The sequence below is a fragment of the Prunus avium genome, chromosome 3, assembly GCF_965620075.1.
Source record: "Prunus avium chromosome 3, drPruAviu1.hap1.1, whole genome shotgun sequence".
NCBI lineage: Eukaryota > Viridiplantae > Streptophyta > Magnoliopsida > Rosales > Rosaceae > Prunus > Prunus avium.
In genome coordinates, this window is record NC_142286.1 from 14003159 (window position 1) to 14024527 (window position 21369).

The 21369-nt window shown below is 47.4% G+C and overlaps 1 protein-coding gene across 1 annotated transcript in view; it reads right to left on the minus strand.

Moving 5' to 3' along the window:
- Nucleotides 1–2709: 2709 nt before the first annotated feature.
- LOC148295684 (uncharacterized) overlaps nt 2710–21369 on the minus strand; it is a 36853-nt gene continuing 18193 nt past the window's right edge. Inside the window, exon 3 of the mRNA XM_088250571.1 lies at nt 2710–4901. Coding sequence (XP_088106697.1) covers nt 2710–4901 — 2192 coding nt within the window. The remainder of the gene's footprint in view (nt 4902–21369) is intronic.

Genomic DNA, 21369 nt, shown 5'->3' on the forward strand with positions numbered 1-21369 from the left:
TAAGTTAATATGCTAGTTTGAATGATTGATCACCATTTAGGCTTGCATGTTAGCTATCTTGGTTTGAATTAAGAGTATACACCATGCTTTAATTCGAATTGAACTATGAATAGGAAGAGTATGTATGGACATTCGACAACAGGGATTAGATACATGCTTGGTTGTTTAAATTGTTCTTCTATGCTTAATGGGTTCCTAATGCTTAATTTTAGGTTAGACAACAAATGATCAAATTAGGGAATTAGGAACACAAGGTTATGACCACACACCATGGCTTAATCATACTTTAGCTAGAATCAATCCATTAATCTAATTGAACTTGGGAACTTATCTGCTTGAGTTAGTTATTTCTTTCTTCCTTGTTTTATTTATTTCCTTTCTTTTTCATTTCTGTTTTGTGTAGGGAAACTAAATTGGATCATTCAATCACCAATCCTCGTGGGATCGACCTCGCACTTACATATGCTATACTACCAAACGGCTCGTGCACTTGCGAGTATCACAAGTTGAGGATGCAACTGAATCATTTTGGGGCAGCTGTATTTACACAACAGCCGCTGCCACCGCAGGAATGGCGATTGCTTACCACGGCTAGAATGGCAGTGGCCATCCGTGTCCGGAGTGACGGCCCATGCGCCTCCCATGGCCTGGAGTGAGGCCCTGGGCGTAGGCTGGCCGTGGATGATGACGACATAGGTAGCGAAGGTCCTGCCTCGGGGGAAACGTCTGATCGTCTCGCAGAAAGGACCGAGGAGCCGAAGCGCGTAGATTTAGGGTGTGACTTTTCTTATGTGTTTGTACTCGGCCAGGACCTGGCCGTCTTTTTGTAAACGCACCCCTCTTTCATCCTAAATGAATAAAATGAAGTATGATTTCTTTTAATTTGTCTTTGTTACTTTGTATACCCCACTTCGTCGTTTGCAAATCTCACAACCCTTCCGCGGCCGTCTCCCATAATGACGGGATATACTTCTTCAGATATTGGCCGTTGATCGGCAAGTTGTGCCGTTCCCCATCTCTATCCTTCAACGGAAATGCACCTCGGCCAAGAATTCGCTCGATGATGAACGGTCCTTCCCAGTTGGGCGAGAATTTGCCGAACCGAGGGTCCTTTGTCCCAATAGGAAGTACGGCTCGCCAAACTAGGTCGCCTTCGGCGAAGGCCTTTTGCTTAACCCTTTTGTTGTAAGCTCTCGCCGCGATTTGCCGAGTCGCATGACTTGGCAATTTGGCCTGGTCCAGATGACTTGGCAGTTCGATGAGGGCGAGAAGATCTGGGATGATGACCTCGACGTGGCCGAATTTGGGCGGCCGAATACTTGGATCACACCCATGGCCGGAGCGACGGCCTTTATCAAGGCTGAAGTGATGGTTTCTACCATAACCGGAATGACGACCGCTTACCATGTCCGGAGTGATGGCCGCAGTCACGGTCTGAACGATGGCCGCTGCCACCGCAGGAATGGCGACTGCTTACCACGGCTAGAATGGCAGTGGCCATCCGTGTCCGGAGTGACGGCCCATGCGCCTCCCATGGCCTGGAGTGAGGCCCTGGGCGTAGGCTGGCCGTGGATGATGACGACATAGGTAGCGAAGGTCCTGCCTCGGGGGAAACGTCTGATCGTCTCGCAGAAAGGACCGAGGAGCCGAAGCGCGTAGATTTAGGGTGTGACTTTTCTTATGTGTTTGTACTCGGCCAGGACCTGGCCGTCTTTTTGTAAACGCACCCCTCTTTCATCCTAAATGAATAAAATGAAGTATGATTTCTTTTAATTTGTCTTGGTTACTTTGTATACCCCACTTCGTCGTTTGCAAATCTCACAACCCTTCCGCGGCCGTCTCCCATAATGACGGGATATACTTCTTCAGATATTGGCCGTTGATCGGCAAGTTGTGCCGTTCCCCATCTCTATCCTTCAACGGAAATGCACCTCGGCCAAGAATTCGCTCGATGATGAACGGTCCTTCCCAGTTGGGCGAGAATTTGCCGAACCGAGGGTCCTTTGTCCCAATAGGAAGTACGGCTCGCCAAACTAGGTCGCCTTCGGCGAAGGCCTTTTGCTTAACCCTTTTGTTGTAAGCTCTCGCCGCGATTTGCCGAGTCGCATGACTTGGCAATTTGGCCTGGTCCAGATGACTTGGCAGTTCGATGAGGGCGAGAAGATCTGGGATGATGACCTCGACGTGGCCGAATTTGGGCGGCCGAATACTTGGATCACACCCATGGCCGGAGCGACGGCCTTTATCAAGGCTGAAGTGATGGTTTCTACCATAACCGGAATGACGACCGCTTACCATGTCCGGAGTGATGGCCGCAGTCACGGTCTGAACGATGGCCGCTGCCACCGCAGGAATGGCGACTGCTTACCACGGCTAGAATGGCAGTGGCCATCCGTGTCCGGAGTGACGGCCCATGCGCCTCCCATGGCCTGGAGTGAGGCCCTGGGCGTAGGCTGGCCGTGGATGATGACGACATAGGTAGCGAAGGTCCTGCCTCGGGGGAAACGTCTGATCGTCTCGCAGAAAGGACCGAGGAGCCGAAGCGCGTAGATTTAGGGTGTGACTTTTCTTATGTGTTTGTACTCGGCCAGGACCTGGCCGTCTTTTTGTACACGCACCCCCCTTTCATCCTAAATGAATAAAATGAAGTATGATTTCTTTTAATTTGTCTTGGTTACTTTGTATACCCCACTTCGTCGTTTGCAAATCTCACAACCCTTCCGCGGCCGTCTCCCATAATGACGGGATATACTTCTTCAGATATTGGCCGTTGATCGGCAAGTTGTGCCGTTCCCCATCTCTATCCTTCAACTGAAATGCACCTCGGCCAAGAATTCGCTCGATGATGAACGGTCCTTCCCAGTTGGGCGAGAATTTGCCGAACCGAGGGTCCTTTGTCCCAATAGGAAGTACGGCTCGCCAAACTAGGTCGCCTTCGGCGAAGGCCTTTTGCTTAACCCTTTTGTTGTAAGCTCTCGCCGCGATTTGCTTTTGCGCCTGCATCAAGTTATAGGCATCGAGCCTAGATTGCTCCAAATCTTCCAAACCCTTAGCCATGGCCTGTGCATAACGCTCCTCCTCATGCCCAGGCTGCTCGGCCACACGAAGAGACCGAACCTTTAACTCCATCGGGACGATGGCGTCGTGACCGTAGGTTAAGGCGTAAGGAGATGTGCCCGTGGCCGACCGCTTTGAGGTTCGATAAGCCCAAAGAGCTTCGGGGAGTAAGTCGTGCCACGCCCTAGGCTTTTCCTCGATCATCTTCTCTAGGATGCCCTTGATTACTTTGTTACTTGCTTCGGCCTGTCCATTGGATTGAGGGTAGTAAGGTGTTGAGTGGATCAATTTGATCCCCATCTTTTCAGTGTATTCCCGCGTCTCGGCCGATGCGAATACCGGGCCGTTGTCGGCCGTGATAGTCTCTAGAATACCGAACCGATGAACGATGTGATTGTCAAAGAATTTGACCACCTGTGCGCTGGATATTGACCGATAGGACTCGGCCTCGACCCATTTGGTGAAATAGTCGGTTGCCACTAAAATCCAAGCGTGTTGGTTGGACGCGGCCGGATGGATTTTTCCGATGATATCCACGGCCCACCCTCTGAATAGCCATGGTTTGGTAACCGGGTGGAAGGTTTCGGCTGGTACCCTTTGTATGGGGCCGTAGATTTGACACTTGATACATCCCCTTGCATACTCTATGCAATCTTTCAAAATGGTCGGCCAGTAATAGCCGTGCCTCCGGACCAACCACCTCATCTTGACCCCAGACTGATGAGCACCACAAATCCCCTCGTGAGACTCATTCATGATGACCTTGATGTCCTTGGCGCTAGGACATAGGAGCAACAAACCGTCTGATCCCTTTCGGTACAGCTCATTTTGATAAATCAAATAACACCGAGCTTGGAACCGTGTAGTCCTTTCATGGCTGCCAGAAGGGTTGCGTAGATACTTCACTATGGGGTAGCGCCAATCGGCTTCGGCCGTATCGATCTCGTCGGTGATGTCAGCCGAAAACACTTGCATTGTCATTCCTCGCTCGGTCAAGGCTGGCAAGGTACGTCTCTCGATTCTTATCACACGATCGCAGTCAGTGCTTGGGATGTTTACGCCAGACGCTACCTGGGCCATCTCATTGGCCTCGCCGTTTTCGGCGCGCGGTATGTGAACAAAAGAAATTCTAGAGAATCCATCGGCCGTGTTGAGGGCCGTCACATAATATACGGCCAAATTCTCACTCGTACATTGGTATTCCCCAGTCAACTGGTTAATCACCAGCTGAGAGTCGCCGTAGACCAAAACACGTGTTGCCTTCATTTCTCTTAAAATCTCGAGACCAATGATGAGCGCTTCGTACTCAGCTTGATTATTAGTGCATTTGAAATCGAGTTGGAAAGCGAACTGCCACTTCTGCCCTTGAGGAGATTCAATCACAACTCCGGCTCCTGACCTAGCCTCGGTGCTGGAACCGTCAAAGAACATGGTCCAAAAATTCTTTTCCATGCGGGCCATACCGATCTCGACCTCCAACTCGTCTTCTTGTCCCTGGGCCGGGTGATGAGCCAGAAAATCAGCCAAAGCCAGACCCTTGACCGATTTCTGAGCCACGTATTGAAAGGTGAATTCGGACAATGCCATCGTCCATTTCCCGATGCGGCCGCGGATGATCGGCCGGGTAAGCATATATTTGATGAGATCGGTTTTAGAAATGATCTGAACAACCGAAGGAAGCATATAATGCCGCAATTTGGTGGCCGCGAAATAGAGGGCTAGGCATAGTTTTTCGATCGGCGAATAGTTCAATTCGGCCGTGTTGAGGGTGCGGCTCAGATAGTGCACTGCTTGTTCTCGCCCAGACTCGTTGTTCTGAGCCAGCAGACAGCCGATAGAACCCTCTGAAGCCGAAATGTAAAGCCTCAATGGTTTCCCCCTTTTCGGCGGCATCAGGACCGGTGGTTGGGACAAATACTTCTTGATGTCGTCGAGGGCCGCCTGATGCTCTGCTCCCCATACGAACCGCTCGGTGTCTTTGAGTTTGAGCAAGGGAGACAACGGCTGAATTTTTCCCGCTAGATTAGATATGAAGCGTCGTAAAAAGTTCACCTTACCGAGAAAGGACTGCAGCTCCTTCTTAGTCCTCGGCGGAGGGGCCGCCATAATGGCCGTAGCCTTATTTTTATCGACCTCGATTCCTCGTTGGTGAACCAAGAAGCCGAGGAAATTCCCGGCGGTGACACCAAAAGCACATTTCTTCGGGTTCATTTTTAGGCCGTGCGCTCGCATTCGGTCAAAAGCCTGTCGAAGATGTCCTACGTGGTCGGCTCTGGACGGGGACTTTACAACCACATCGTCGATGTAGACTTCAACGGTTCGGCCTATAAGGTCGTGGAAAATAAGGTTCATGGCTCTCTAATATGTTGCGCCGGCATTTTTTAGGCCGAATGGCATGACCACCCACTCGTAGGTGCCGATTGCCCCTGGACACCTGAACGCCGTTTTATGAACATCTTCCTCGGCCACAAAAATCTGGTTGTAACCCGCATGGCCATCCATGAAAGACAGGAGTTCGTGCTTTGCGGCTCCGTCCACCAGGAGATCCGACATGGGCATGGGATATTCGTCTTTGGGGGTCGCGAGGTTCAGATTTCGGAAATCGGTGCAAACCCTCAAAGCCCCAGACCTTTTCAAGACTGGCACAATGTTGGCCAGCCATTGAACGTACCGGGCCGTTCGTATGAAGCCGGCTTTAAGGAGCCGCTCAATCTCCTCCTTTACCCTAAGCTGTACCTCGGTCGAGAAACGCCTTGCCGGCTGTTGGAAAGGCTTGAACCCTCCTTGATTCTTAATTCATGCTCGACCAAACTTCTTGGCAAACCAGGCATTTCATGATAATCCCAAGCAAAACAGTCCTTATATTCATGGAGCAAGCCGATAACCTCGGCCGCTAACTCAGGATCCAAAGATGGCTTACAAAAAGAGGCCGTGGTTCGGCCTCGGTCCCTACATTAATTTCTAACAAAGGGTCCTGTACTTCAGGGTAGTTGTCCTCCATTTCGGCGGGCGCTATTTCTAGGTCATCCAACGTCAATGCGTCCGTTTCGTCCGCTTCATGGAGGAATTCGATCAGGTTGATTGGTGAATTTGGCCGTAAGGATTCCGCCGCCCAGTGTTCCAGCAGACGCTCTACCAAATCCCTCACGGCCTCTACCCCCTCTTCTTTAGTGGCCTTCTCTGTCATTTAAAGACTGGTGAGGTCGATCAACACTTCAAGCGCCGAATCCTGTCGGATATTCTCGGCGCCTAACTCCAGCACTTTCTGGGCCGTCGTCCTGGTTGGTCGGCCGTTTGCATCGTGGCTGGTGAGGACAACCCATCCAACATCATCGTCGTAAATTCGAGCTTGCACGGCGTTGGCCTCGAATGGTTTTTCGTCGGCCGGGTGTATGGAGACCTTTTGGCCGTCCCAAAAGAATAACAATTGGAAAAGGGAAGACGGTATACACCCAGATTGATGGATCCAATCACGGCCGAGTAATACGTTGTAGTCGACACTTGATTCGACCACGTAGAAGGCCGCGACCCTCGTCTGAACGGCCACGGCAATCTTCAGGGGCAATACGCCAATGGTTTTTTACTTATCGCCGACAAAACTACTCATGACCACGTCGCTGGGGATGAGGTCCTCCTTCGACTTGTCCAGCTTTCTCATTAAGGAACAGGGAAGGATGTTGACTGTCGCCCCACAGTCAACGAAGACCTTGGATATAGGCACGCCCTCTATGTGAGCCGAGATATACAACGGCTTCAAGTGCCGGTATTTGTTCGGCTCGTCTCTTGGTATTACCTCGTTAAACGCAACGGCCAGCAATTCCTCCTTAGTTTTTGGCCTCTGATCAAATTGCTCCACGGGCACATCATCCTCTAAATGTTTGTGCCTGATAAATCACGGCCACGAGCTGGCCGAGGGAACCCTTTCTTTCGGCCCTGGCACTTGTTTGCAGAGGCTGAAACGCAGCGTTTCGCCAGGGTACTTCGCCTTCTTAAAAATAAAGGAAGGAAATGCTAAGGCACGATCATCTCGGCCTCAAGCATAGACCGAGGCCGAGGCCGAACAAAATTGCGGCCAAGACATTAAAGGCAAATCATCACGTGACAGCAGGGACCTAGGCTTCATTTAATGAAGTAGTGCCTGTTTAATGCAGCAAAACCCATTGGCCACAAAGTAGCATTTAATGCTTGAGGGAAGATGGGAAGTGACTGAAGTCAGGATTTGGTGATGAAGATCAGAGTGATTAGACGTGGACATTCTCACAAGAATTCTGACAGCTTGAGATGTTGGTTCACCAGCTATCTAGGCAATAAATGCGTCTCCACGGCCAGAGGTTCAGAACCCACGATTGAGCGCGGCGGCCGAGATTCACCAGGATTTCTGGGGTCTCATCACCATACTTCACGATCCCAAATGTCGATTGGATTGCCCACTTGCGCTAATCAGACTCCACTATGCGTAAATTCAGCCTCGATTACTCATCCAGGGACTCTTCCTATAAATACAAGGCTCAAGCTACATTCAAAGGGTTCAAACACCAAAACAAGCCTCCCACGGAGCAACTTATTTTCTTCTGTAATGCACTTTCAATATCTTTACTTGCTTTCCTAGGAGTAGTGTTAGGTTGTAAGCATAATCCATTCATCAATATATCATACGACCCTTGATTTTCATGGCGCCGGAGCACCATCTCTGTTTGTTCGCTCACTCACCCCATATATCACACGACCGTCGCTCCCTGAGCAGCGCGCCGGAGCACCGCCCAAAACCCACCACCAACACCATCACTCAACGGCCTTGTAGTTCAGGCCGTGAACCTAACAGCCGAGACCAGTTCCTCTCTCGGCTACAATCGTTCGACCAAGAAGACAGATCAAACAGGCGCACCATTCACCCATCCGACGCTTATCAAAACATGAACGCACGGTAAACCGTGCTGGCACGCCCGCGCACAACCGCACCGCACCCAAAAGCAGGAAACCCCGTGTTAACGCACGTCCCCTTGGCCCGGAACTCCAGGCCGTGAGATTTGCGCGGCAGACACTAAACCGCCGGTCTGCCCTCTCGGGGCTGAAAACTCGAATGGCAGCACCAGGACCATGTTGATGCCGACTTCCTCCGGCTCCTGCGGGTTTCCCCTACCGGCTTCCCCTTCGGTCTCAGAGCCGTCTTTGGTGAGAGCCGTTTCCTCGACCATCCCTAGGATTCCTTCATATTCTTCATCGGAGATTCCTATTGTGGGGTCGTCCTCGGCCTCATGTCCAAAGAGAGGATCTTCGAAACCCTCGTCCATCAGCTTCACGGCCCCCGCACTATCGGTTATGGATGTTTTGACCTCAGGGGGTTCTGAGGTTTCTACTTCCATTCTGAGGGTCAGTCTGGCCTCTGCCAACGCGTCCCTGGCTGCTAGGTAATCGTCTAGGCGGCTTACTCGGCCATTTTCCTCAGTCGTCAAACCAAAGAACGTGTCCGTCGGTGTAACAGCAAAATATCGGCGGAGATATTCCAAATCGCCCCTGCTGAAGGGGATTTTAGCCTCTAATCCGCCAAGGTTGGGCTGGTAACTCGGCAGGCCTCTTGCCCTGGACTCCCTGTTTGCCTGGTATACGGCCTTAATGGCCGAGTCAGAACCGCTGGTGATGAGGAGTGCTTTTGCCTTTGTGTTCTTGAGGGCCAACTCCACGATTTCTCGGTTCTCAGGGGTCATACCATATAGATCCACGGCCGAATGGTCTTTATGGAATTCTTTGAGGAAGGATAGACCGTTGGCCGAAAAAGGGGGATCCCTCCCGTGGTAGATGTCGACGACACCCTCGCCCATTCCTTCCGCGACCGCGGCCTTTGGCTGGGTTGAAATGGCCGGCGAACCACGGGGACTTTCGTCGTGCCTAGGGCACCACGCCCTCAAAGGCCTGGTGCCGGCTGCTCTTACGGCTGGGGAGACAACCTGTCAAACGTCGCCACTTTCTTCTGGCGTTTGAAGCTCTCGGCCTCGTTCGTCTGCTGAACCTGCCTCTGCATTCTCCTTAGCTGGGTTTTCGTCAGTGGTTCGGTCCTGCCCCCAGGCCGTGCATGGTACCAACGGTCATCCTTTATGACTGGGGGTTTGAACGTTTTTACCGATCTTGGGGGAGCCTCTTCTCCGCGACTGGCCGAAGCGCTGGGGTTTTGTGGCCCTAGTCGGCTGAAAACAGCTCTGTTGGTCGGCTGCCGACCGTACTGACCACCGAATCTTCTTGCGGCCGTTTGAGATGGCTCGGTGGCCTTCCTCTTGTTCTCCTGCGGCTCGGGCTGGCCGATCTTACACCTGCATCGTTCGCAAAGGGCTGGCTCGAGTTCGGCCAAAGGCTCCTTTCCTTTTGCCGAACTGCGAACTCCTCTATCCTCGGCCGGGAGTTGAGCATCGACCATGTTCACGACAGGTGGAGGGAATGGCTTGGAGTCGACCTGCATGGCCGCCTTCTCCGGAAACTGGAGCTTCTTCTCGTCTATCAATTTCTGGATAACGTCTCGCAAGACAACGCAGTTGTTGGTGTTATGAGACCAAGAACTGTGGTACTTGCAAAACGTTTTTCCTTTGAGCTCTTCGGGCTTCGGAGTCTTATGGCCGAAGGACAATTTTACCTTCTTCTCGACCACCAGCAGGTCGAAGATAGCTTCGGCCCTTGTTAAGTCAAAAGTGTATGCCTTCGTTTCCCGGGTCGCGAACTTGGCGTCGGGGATCTTTGTGCGGCTGTTGTCAGTTTTAACGAACCCTCTGCAAACGAAGGGTTTGTCTATGCTGACTTCGGCCGAGCTCATCTCGATCTCATCGCCCTCGGCCTCTGCGGAGCCGTCTGCTTCGGCGTAGCTGACGATGGGATTCCTGTAATAGGTTCCCTTTGAGGCCGTTTTCTTCTGCATCTCCTCTTTCAACAAGGACGCATATCTGTCCACCTTGTTGGTCAGGTCATGCATGTCCCGAAATTCGATCCCCTGGAATTTCTTCCAGTATTCGAATTCCAATCCTTCCTCGGCCATCTTGACGAACTCCCTCTCTGGTAGGTTCGTGCGGCACCAATTCCTACATGTTTTGAACCGCTGTAGGTAATCGCGAGGTGATTCGTCCGATGCTTGGCTCATTCTTGCCAACTCGGCGACCGTAATTTCTCGGTTGGTCTGGTAGAAATGTTCGTGGAACACCCTTTCCATATCAGACCAATCCCTTATTGAGTTCGGCGGAAGGTTTGTAAACCACGAAAATGCCGCGCCGGTCAACGAATGAACAAAAAGTCGGAGTCTCTGAGCGTCCGAATCGGCCTCTCCACACTGGGCCGTGAAACGGCCGATGTGTTCAATGGAAGAGGTCTGCCCATCCCCGGAGAAAAGCATGAACTCTGGCAATCGATAGTTCCGGGGGAGGAGGGTTCGGTCAATTTCTAGCGGATACGGCCTCGTGTATCTTGGCATGTCCGGCCGCCTCTGAGCTAAGCCGTCTTCGATCATCCGCCGGACATCTTCGTGCCTCCTGTTGGGCTGCAAACGGCCGCGTGGCCTGTGGCACCTCGTTCTGAGGCCTTGCCTGCTGGGCCATTTGAACAAAAAGCTCGGCCGGGATGACCGAGCTGGTCGATGCTAGATGAGCACCGTAGGTTTGACCAGCGTGCATATGCGTTGTTGCTGGGACGGCCGACCCATAGTGAAGGTGGGAGCCCAACGGACACGACGACGCCTGCAAAGGTGGTGAGACGGTCAGGCTCCCCTGACCGTACTGTTGTGTCGTCACTGCGGATGCTTTGCTTGGGCCAGGATGGGTGCGGACGACGGCAGTATGAACCGAGCCGAGCGGGTGAACCGCGAGATGTGTGAAACTGTCGTGCCCTAGTGATACGGCCAAAGCATGGAGCGGTCCGCGCGTTGTCTCTGCCGAGTAGGTTGGTCGGGAATTCGTCCAAACGGGCTGGGATTGCTCCCAGCTGTTTGTTGGTGGCAGAGAATGCTGGCCGTAGCCGGATGCTTGGGTATGGGCCGAGACGCCGAGGCTGCTGCTTTCGCCGTAGGGCTCGATTCTGTCGCGCTCTTGGCTCCTCGGTCCGGTTCTGGGAGGTGTGGCGGGCGAGGCCACCGGCATCCTCTCTTGAAAGAGCGTTCGCAGTTCTGAGGAGAACCTGTCCATCGCGGCCATGAAGGATGTTTCTATCCTGTAAGCCTGCTTGGACATCAGTTCCTCCACCACTGCTTGTTCCTGCATGGATTCGGCCGTGCGATCCGTCGTTACTGGAGCGCCGGCCGAGATCCCGACCGTATGTTCGGTCTTGATACTTGTGATTGGTGAGATGGACTCAGGAGTCTCAGAAGTCATTTCGACTGCTTTGTTTTTCAGCTTTGCCTGTGCCCTGGTTTCCACCATAAGTTTTTGACAGAGATCCCACCGGGCGTGCCAAAAGTGTCTGCCGCGCAGATCTCACGGCCTGGAGTTCCGGGCCGAGGGGATATGCGTTAACACGGGGTTTCCTGCTTTTGGGTGCGGTGCGGTTGTGCGCGGGCGTGCCAGCACGGTTTACCGTGCGTTGATGTTTCGATGAGTTTTGGATGGGTGAATGGTGCGCCTGTTTGATCTGTCTTCCTAGTCAAACGATTGTAGCCGAGAGAGGAACTGGTCTCGGCTGCTAGGTTCACGGCCTGAACTACAAGGTCGTCGAGTGATGGTGTTGGTGGTGGATTTTGGGCGGTGCTCCGGCGCGCTGCTCAGGGAGCGACGGTCGTGTGATATATGGGGTGAGTGAACGAACAACAAGGATGGTGCTCCGGCGCCTTGAAAATCAAGGGTCGTATGATATATTGATGAATGGATTCTGCTTACAATCTAACACTACTCCTAGGAAAGCAAGTAAAGATATTGAAAGTGCATTACAGAAAAAAAAATTAAGTTGCTCCGTGGGAGGCTTGTTTTGGTGTTTGAACCCTTTGAATGTAGCTTGAGTCTTGTATTTATAGGAAGAGTCCCTGGATGAGTAATCGAGGCTGAATTTGCGCATAGTGGAGTCTGATTAGCGCAAGTGGGCAATCCAATCGACATTTGGGATCGTGAAGTATGGTGATGAGACCCCAGAAATCCTGGTGAATCTCGGCCGCCGCGCTCAATCGTGGGTTTTGAACCTCTGGCCGTGGAGACGCATTTATTGCCTGAATAGCTGGTGAACCAACATCTCAAGCTGTCAGAATCCTTGTGAGAATGTCCACGTCTAATCACTCTGATCTTCATCACCAAATCCTGACTTCAGTCACTTCCCACCTTCCCTCATGCATTAAATGCTACTTTGTGGCCAATGGGTTTTGCTGCATTAAACAGGCACTACTTCATTAAATGCAGCCTGGGACCCTGCTGTCACGTGATGATTTGCCTTTAAAGCCTTGGCCGCAATTTTGTTCGACCTCGGCCTCGGCCTAAGCTTGAGGCCGAGATGATTATGCCTTGGCATTTCCTCTTTTAATTTTAAAGAAAGCGAAATGCCCTGGCGAAACGCTGCGTTTCAGCCTCTGCGAACAAGTGCCAAGGCCGAGAGAAAGGGCTCCTTCGGCCAGCTCATGGCCGAGATTTATCAGGCACAAACAATTAGGGAGCTCAAGAGAGACGTATGTGCACCATGTTCAAACATGGCTTACAAAGTTGTTCCTCATTGTTTCAACCTCATAGGAGCTCTTCATTTATGTAGATGGACACTTATCTAAATTGTAATCCAAAGTTTAAACAAACTATGGATTTATTCATGGTTTATTCATTCTAATCAACATTTTATTTTCAAACTTTTCATTAACGCGAATTACATACCACTTATATTTCATCATATGTATATCTTATTATTAGTAAATTTTGAGTTTTATTTGTTCAATACATTCATTGATAATGTAAATAACATTTATGAAAGTTTTACACCAAAATTATGCATTTCAATGCCTATATCTATCATTTTTGTTGATTTTAACCGATACGTAAAACGATAACGATATATCCCGCGAAATATTCGTAAATTGGAGGTCCGATATTATCTGCACGGCCGATATTTTAATCCTTGCTTACACCTATTAATTTTGGATCGAGCCCAAAACTTGGGCAACATCATAATATGGTGGGAGGAGTCCTTTGTTTGTTTTGAGTGAAATCCAATCGCTAGAACTATGAATTACCCCAACCACTCCAATTTGGAACGAACTGCCTTCGAACATGAATTGTCCAATTTCTTACACCTATTGATTTCGGATGGAGCCCAAAACTTGGGCAACATCATAATATGGTTGAAGGAGTCATTTGGTGTGTTTTGAGTGAAATCCAATCTCTAGAAATACGGAATACACCAACCACTCCAATTAGGAAAGAACTGCCGTTAAACTTGAATTGTCCGATTTCTAACACCTATTGACTTCGGATCGAGCCCAAAACTTGGGCAACATCATAATATGGAGGGAGGAGTCATTTGGTGAGTTTTGAGTGAAATTCAATTGCTAGAAGTATGGAATACACCAACCACTCCAATTAGGAACGACATGCCGTAGAACTTGAATTGTCCAATTTCTTACACCTATTAATTTCGGATCGAGCCAAAAACTTGGCCAACATCATAATATGGTGGGAGGAGTCCTTTGTTTTGTTTTGAGTGAAATCCAATCGCTAGAACTATGAATTACCCCAACCACTCCAATTTGGAACGAACTGCCCATGAACTTGAATTGTCCAATTTCTTACACCTATTGATTTCGGATCGAGCCCAAAACGTGGGCAACATCATAATATGGTGGGAGGAGTCATTTGGTGTGTTTTGAGTGAAATCCAATGGATACAACTATGAATTACCCCAACCACTCCAATTTGGAACGAACTGCCTTTGAACTTGAATTGTCCAATTTCTTACAGCTATTGATTTCGGATCAAGCCCAAAACTTGAGCAACATCATAATATGGAGGGAGGAGTCATTTGGTGAGTTTTGAGTGAAATTCAATTGCTAGAAGTATGGAATACACCAACCACCCCAATTAGGAACGAACTGCCACTGAACTCGAATTGTCCAATTTCTTACACTTATTGATTTCGGATCGAGCCCAAAACTTGGGCAGCATCTTAATATGGTGGGAGGAGTCATTTGGTGTGTTTTGAGTGAAATCCAATCGCTAGAACTATAAATTACCCCAACCACTCCAATTTGGAACGAACTGCCTTTGAACTTGAATTGTCCAATTTCTTACACCTATTGATTTCGGATCGAGCCCAAAACTTGGGCAACATCATAATATGGTGGGAGGAGTCATTTGGGGTGTTTTGAGTGAAATCCAATCGCTTCAAATACGTAATACACCAACCACCCCAATTAGGAACGAACTGCCCTTGAACTCGAATTGTCCAATTTCTTACACCAATTGATTTTGGATCGAGCCCAAAACTTGGGCAACATCATAATATGGTGGGAGGAGTCATTTGGTGTGTTTTGAGTGAAATCCAATCGCTATAAGTATGGAATACACCAACCACTCCAATTTGGAACGAACCGCCGTAGAACTTGAATTGTCCAATTTCTTACACCTATTGATTTCGTTTCGTGCCCAAAACATGGGCAACATCATAATATGGTGGGAGGAGTCATTTGGTGTGTTTTGAGTGAAATCCAATCGCAAGATGTACGGAATACACCAACCATTCCGATTAGGAACGAACTGACGTTCAACTTGAATTGTCCGATTTGTAGTACCTATTGATTTGGGATCGAGGCCAAAACTTGGGCAACATCATAATATGTTGGGCGGAGTGATTTGGTGAGTTTCGAGTGAAATCCAGTCGCTGGAAGTGTGGAATACACCAACCATTCCAATTTGGAACGAACTGCCGTTGAACTTGAATTGTCCAATTTCTTATAGCTATTGATTTCGGATCGAGCCCAAAACTTGGGCAACATCATAATATGGTGGGAGCAGTCATTTGGTGTGTTTTGAGTGAAATCGAATCACTAGAACTATGAATTACCCCAACCACTCCACTTTGGAACGAACTGTTTTCGAACTTGAATTGTTCAATTTCTTACACCCATTGATTTCGGAACGAGCCCAAAACTTGGTCGACAACATAATACAGTGGGAGGACTCGTTTAGTGTGTTTTGAGGGAAATCCAATTGCTAGAACTATGAATTACCCCCAACCACTCCAGTTTGGAAAGAACTGCCCTCGAACTTGAATTGTCCAATTTCTAACACCTATTGATTTCGAATCGAGCCCAAAACTTGGTCAACATCATAATATGGTGGGAGGAGTCAATTGGGGTGTTTTGAGTGAAATCCAATCACTAGAAGTATGAATTACCCCAACCACTCCAATTTGGAACGAACTGCTGTAGAACTTGAATTGTCCAATTTCTCACACCTGTTGATTTCGGATCGAGCCCAAAACTTGGGCAACATCATAATATGGTGGGAGGAGTCATTTGGTGTGTTTTGAGTGAAACCCAATCGCTAGAAGTATGGAATACACCAACCACTCCAATTTGGAACGAACCGCCGTAGAACTTGAATTGTCCAATTTCTTACACCTATTGATTTCGTGTCGTGCCCAAAGCTTGGGCAACATCATAATATGGTGGGAGGAGTCATTTGGTGTGTGTTGAGTGAAATCCAATCGCAAGATGTACGGAATACACCAACCACTCCAATTTGGAACGAACCGCCGTAGAACTTGAATTGTCCAATTTCTTACACCTATTGATTTCGTTTCGTGCCCAAAGCTTGGGCAACATCATAATATGGTGGGAGGAGTCATTTGGTGTGTTTTGAGTGAAATCCAATCGCAAGATGTACGGAATACACCAACCACTCCAATTAGGAACGAACCGCCGTAGAACTTGAATTGTCCAATTTCTTACACCTATTGATTTCGGATCGAGCCCAAAACTTGGGCAACATCATAATATGGTCGGAGGAGTCATTTGGTTAGTTTTGAGTGAAATCCGATCTCAAGAACTACCTAAAACACCAACCACTCCAATTAGGAACGTACTTCCTTTGAACTTGAATTGTCCAATTTCTTACTCCTATTGATTTCGGATCGAGCCCAAAACTTGGGCAACATCATAATATGGTCGGAGGAGTCATTTGGTTAGTTTTGAGTGAAATCCGATCTCAAGAACTACCCAAAACACCAACCACTCCAATTAGGAACGTACTTCCTTTGAACTTGAATTGTCCAATTTCTTACACCTATTGATTTCGGATCGAGCCCAAAACTTGGGCAACATCGTAATATGGTGGGAGGAGTCATTTGGTTAGTTTTGAGTGAAATCTGATCTCTAGAACTATGGAATACACCAACCACTCCGATTAGGAACGAAATGCCGTTGAACTTGAATTGTCCAATTTCTTATACCTATTGATTTCGGATTGAGCCCAAAACTTGGTCAACATCATAATATGGTGGGAGGAGTCAATTGGGGTGTTTTGAGTGAAATCCAATCACTAGAACTATGAATTACCCCAACCACTCCAATGTGGAACGAACAGCCGTCGAACTTGAATTGTCCAATATCTTACGCCTATTGATTTCGGATCAACCCCAAAACTTGGGCAACATCATAATATTGTGGGAGGAGTCATTTGGTGAGTTTTGAGTGAAATCCAATCGCTAGAAGTATAAATTACCCCAACCACTCCAATTTGGAACGAAATGCCTTCGAACTTGAATTGTCCGATTTCTTACACCTATTGATTTCGGATCGAGCCCAAATCTTGGGCAACATCATAATATGGTGGGAGGAGTCATTTGGTGTGTTTTGAGTGAAATCCAATCGCTAGAAGTATGGAATACACCAACCACTCCAATTTGGAATGAACCGCCGTAGAACTTGAATTGTCCAATTTCTTACACCTATTGATTTCGTTTCGGGCCCAAAGCTTGGGAAACATCATAATATGGTGGGAGGAGTCATTTGGTGTGTTTTGAGTGAAATCCAACCGCAAGATGTACGGAATACACCAACCACTCCAATTTGGAACGAACTGACGATCAACTTGAATTATCCGATTTCTAATACTTATTGATTTCGGATCGAGCCCAAAACTTGGGCAACATGATAATATGTTGGGCGGAGTGATTTGGTGAGTTTCGAGTGAAATCCAATTGTTGGAAGTGTGGAATACACCAACCATTCCAATTTGGAACAAATTGCCGTTAAACTTGAATTGTCCAATTTCTTATACCTATTGATTTCGGATCGACCCCAAAACTTGGGCAACATCATAATATGGTGGGAGCAGTCATTTGGTGTGTTTTGAGTGAAATCCAATCTCTAGAACTATGAATTACCCCAACCACTCGAATTTGGAACGAACTGCCTTCGAACTTGAATTGTCCAATTTCTTATACCTATTGATTTCGGATCGGGCCCAAAACTTGGGCAACATCATAATACGGTGGGGGGAGTCATTTGGTGGGTTTTGAGTGAAATCCAATCGCTAGAACTATGAATTACCCCAAGCACTCCACTTTGGAACGAACTATTTTCGAACTTGAATTGTTCAATTTCAAACACCTATTGATTTCGGAACGATCCCAAAACTTGGGCAACATCATAATACAGTGGGAGGAGTCGTTTAGTGTGTTTTGAGTGAAATCCAATCGCTAGAACTATGAATTACCCCAACCACTCCAGTTTGGAAAGAACTGCCCTCGAACTTGAATTGTCCTATTTCTAACACCTATTCATTTTGAATCGAGCCCAAAACTTGGTCAACATCATAATATGGTGGGAGGAGTCAATTGGGGTGTTTTGAGTGAAATCCAATCACTAGAACTATGAATTACCCCAACCACTCCAATTTGGAACGAACTGCCGTCGAACTTGAATTGTCCAATATCTTACGCCTATTGATTCCGGATCAACCCCAAAACTTTGGCAACATCATAATATTGTGGGAGGAGTCATTTGGTGAGTTTTGAGTGAAATCCAATCGCTAGAAGTACGGAATACACCAACCACTCCAATTAGGAACGAATTGCCGTTGAACTTCAATTGTCCGATTTCTAATACCTATTAATTTCAGATCGAGCCCAAAACTTGGTCAACATCATAATATGGTGGGAGGAGTCATTTGGTGTGTTTTGAGTGAAATCCAATCTTTAGAACTATGAATTATCCCAACCACTCCAATTTGGAACGAACAGCCGTCGAACTTGAATTGTCCAATATCTTACGACTATGGATTTCGGACCGACCCCAAAAATTGGGCAACATTGTAATATTGTGGGAGGAGTCATTTGGTGAGTTTTGAGTGAAATCCAATCGCTAGAAGTATGGAATACAACAACCACCCCAATGAGGAACGAACTGCCGTTGAACTTGAATTGTCCAATTTCTTACACCTATTGATTTCAGAACGAGCCCAAAACTTTGGCAAGATCATAATATGGTGGGAGGAGTCATTTGGTGTGTTTTTAGTGAAATCCAATCTTTAGGACTATGAATTACCCCAACCACTCCAATTTTGAACGAATTGCCTTCGAACTTGAATTGTCCAATTTCTTAAACCTATTGATTTCGGATCGAGCCCAAAACTTGGGCAACATCATAAAATGGTTGGAGGAGTCATGTGGTGTGTTTTGAGTGAAATCCAATCGCTAGAACTATGAATTACCCCAACCTCTCCAATTTGGAACGAACTGCCTTCGAACTTCAATTGTCCAATTTCTTACACATATTGATTTCGGATCGAGCCCAAAACTTGGTCAACATCATAATATGGTGAGAGGAGTCAATTGGTGTGTTTTAAGTGAAATCCAATCTCTAGAACTATGAATTACCCCAACCACTCCAATTTGGAACGAACTGCCGTCGAACTTGAACTGTCCAATATCCTACGCCTGTTGATTTCGGACCGACCCAAAACTTGGGCAACATCGTACTATTGTGGGAGGACTCATTTGGTGAGTTTTGAGTGAAATGCAATCGCTAGAAGAATGGAATACACCAAAAACCCCAATGCGGAACGAACTGCCTTTGAACTTGAATTGTCCAATTTCTTACACCTTTTGATTTCAGATCGATCCCAAAACTTGGGCAACATCATAATATGGTGGGAGGAGTCATTTGGTGTGTTTTGAATGAAATTCAATCGCTAGAACTATGAATTATCCCAACCACTCCAATTTGGAACAGACTGCCTTTGAACTTGAATTGTCCAATTTCTTACACCTACTGAGTTCGGGTCGAGCCCAAAACTTGGGCAACGTCATAATATGGTGGGAGGAGTAATTTGTTTTGTGTTGAGTGAAATCCAATCGTCCCCAACCACTCCAATTTGGAACGAACTGCCGTCGAACTTGAATTGTCCAATATCTTACGCCTATTGATTTCGGATCGACCCCAAAACTTGGGCAACATCAAAATATTGTGGGAGGAGTCATTTGGCGAGTTTTGAGTGAAATCCAATCGCTTGAACTATGAATTACCCCAACCACTCCAATTTGGAACGAACTCCCTTCGAACTTGAATTGTTCAATTTCTTACACCTATTGATTTCGGATCGAGCCCAAAACTTAGGCAACATCATAATATGGTGGGAGGAGTCATTTGGTGTGTTTTGAGTGAAATCCAATCGCTAGAAGTATGGAATACACCAACCACTCCAATTTGGAACGAACCACCGTAGAACTTGAATTGTCCAATTTCTTACACCTATTGATTTCGTTTCGTGCCCAAAGCTTGGGCAACATCATAATATGGTGGGAGGAGTCAATTGGTGTGTTTTGAGTGAAATCCAATCGCAAGATGTACGGAATACACCAACCACTCCAATTAGGAACGAACTGACGTTCAACTTGAATTGTCCGATTTCTAGCACCTATTGATTTCAGATCTAGCCCAAAACTTGGGCAACATCATAATATGGTGGGAGGAATCATTTGGTGTGTTTTGAGTGAAATCCAATCGCTAGAAGTATGGAATACACCAACCACTCCAATTTGGAACGAACCACCGTAGAACTTGAATTGTCCAATTTCTTATACCTATTGATTTCGGATCGACCCCAAAACATGGGCAACATCATGATACGGTGGGGGGAGTCATTTGGTGGGTTTTGAGTGAAACCCAATTGCTAGAACTATGAATTACCCCAACAACTCCACTTTGGAACGAACTGTTTTCGAACTTGAATTGTTCAATTTCTTACACCTATTGATTTCGGAACGAGCCCAAAACTTGGTCAACATCATAATATGGTGGGAGGAGTCAATTGGGGTGTTTTGAGTGAAATCCAATCACTAGAACTATGAATTACCCCAACCACTCCAATGTGGAACGAACAGCCGTCGAACTTGAATTGTCCAATACCTTACGCCTATTGATTTCGGATCAACCCCAAAACTTGGGCAACATCATAATATTGTGGGAGGAGTCATTTGGTGAGTTTTGAGTGAAATCCAATCGCTAGAAGTATAAATTACCCCAACCACTCCAATTTGGAACGAAATGCCTTCGAACTTGAATTGTCCAATTTCTTACACCTATTGATTTCGGATCGAGCCCAAATCTTGGGCAACATCATAATATGGTGGGAGGAGTCATTTGGTGTGTTTTGAGTGAAATCCAATCGCTAGAAGTATGGAATACACCAACCACTCCAATTTGGAATGAACCGCCGTAGAACTTGAATTGTCCAATTTCTTACACCTATTGATTTTGTTTCGTGCCCAAAGCTTGGGAAACATCATAATATGGTGGGAGGAGTCATTTGGTGTGTTTTGAGTGAAATCCAACCGCAAGATGTACGGAATACACCAACCACTCCAATTTGGAACGAACTGACGATCAACTTGAATTGTCCGATTTCTAATACTTATTGATTTCGGATCGAGCCCAAAACTTGGGCAACATGATAATATGTTGGGCGGAGTGATTTGGTGAGTTTCGAGTGAAATCCAATTGTTGGAAGTGTGGAATACACCGACCATTCCAATTTGGAACGAACTGCCGTTGAACTTGAATTGTCCAATTTCTTATACCTATTGATTTCGGATCGACCCCAAAACTTGGGTAACATCATAATATGGTGGTAGCAGTCATTTGGTGGGTTTTGAGTGAAATCCAATCGCTAGAACTATGAATTACCCCAACCACTCCACTTTGGAACGAACTGTTTTCGAACTTGAATTGTTCAATTTCTTACACCTATTGATTTCGGAACGAGCCCAAAACTTGGGCAACATCATAATATGGTGGGAGGAGTCAATTGGGGTGTTTTGAGTGAAATCCAATCACTAGAACTATGAATTACCCCAACCACTCCAATTTCGAACGAACTG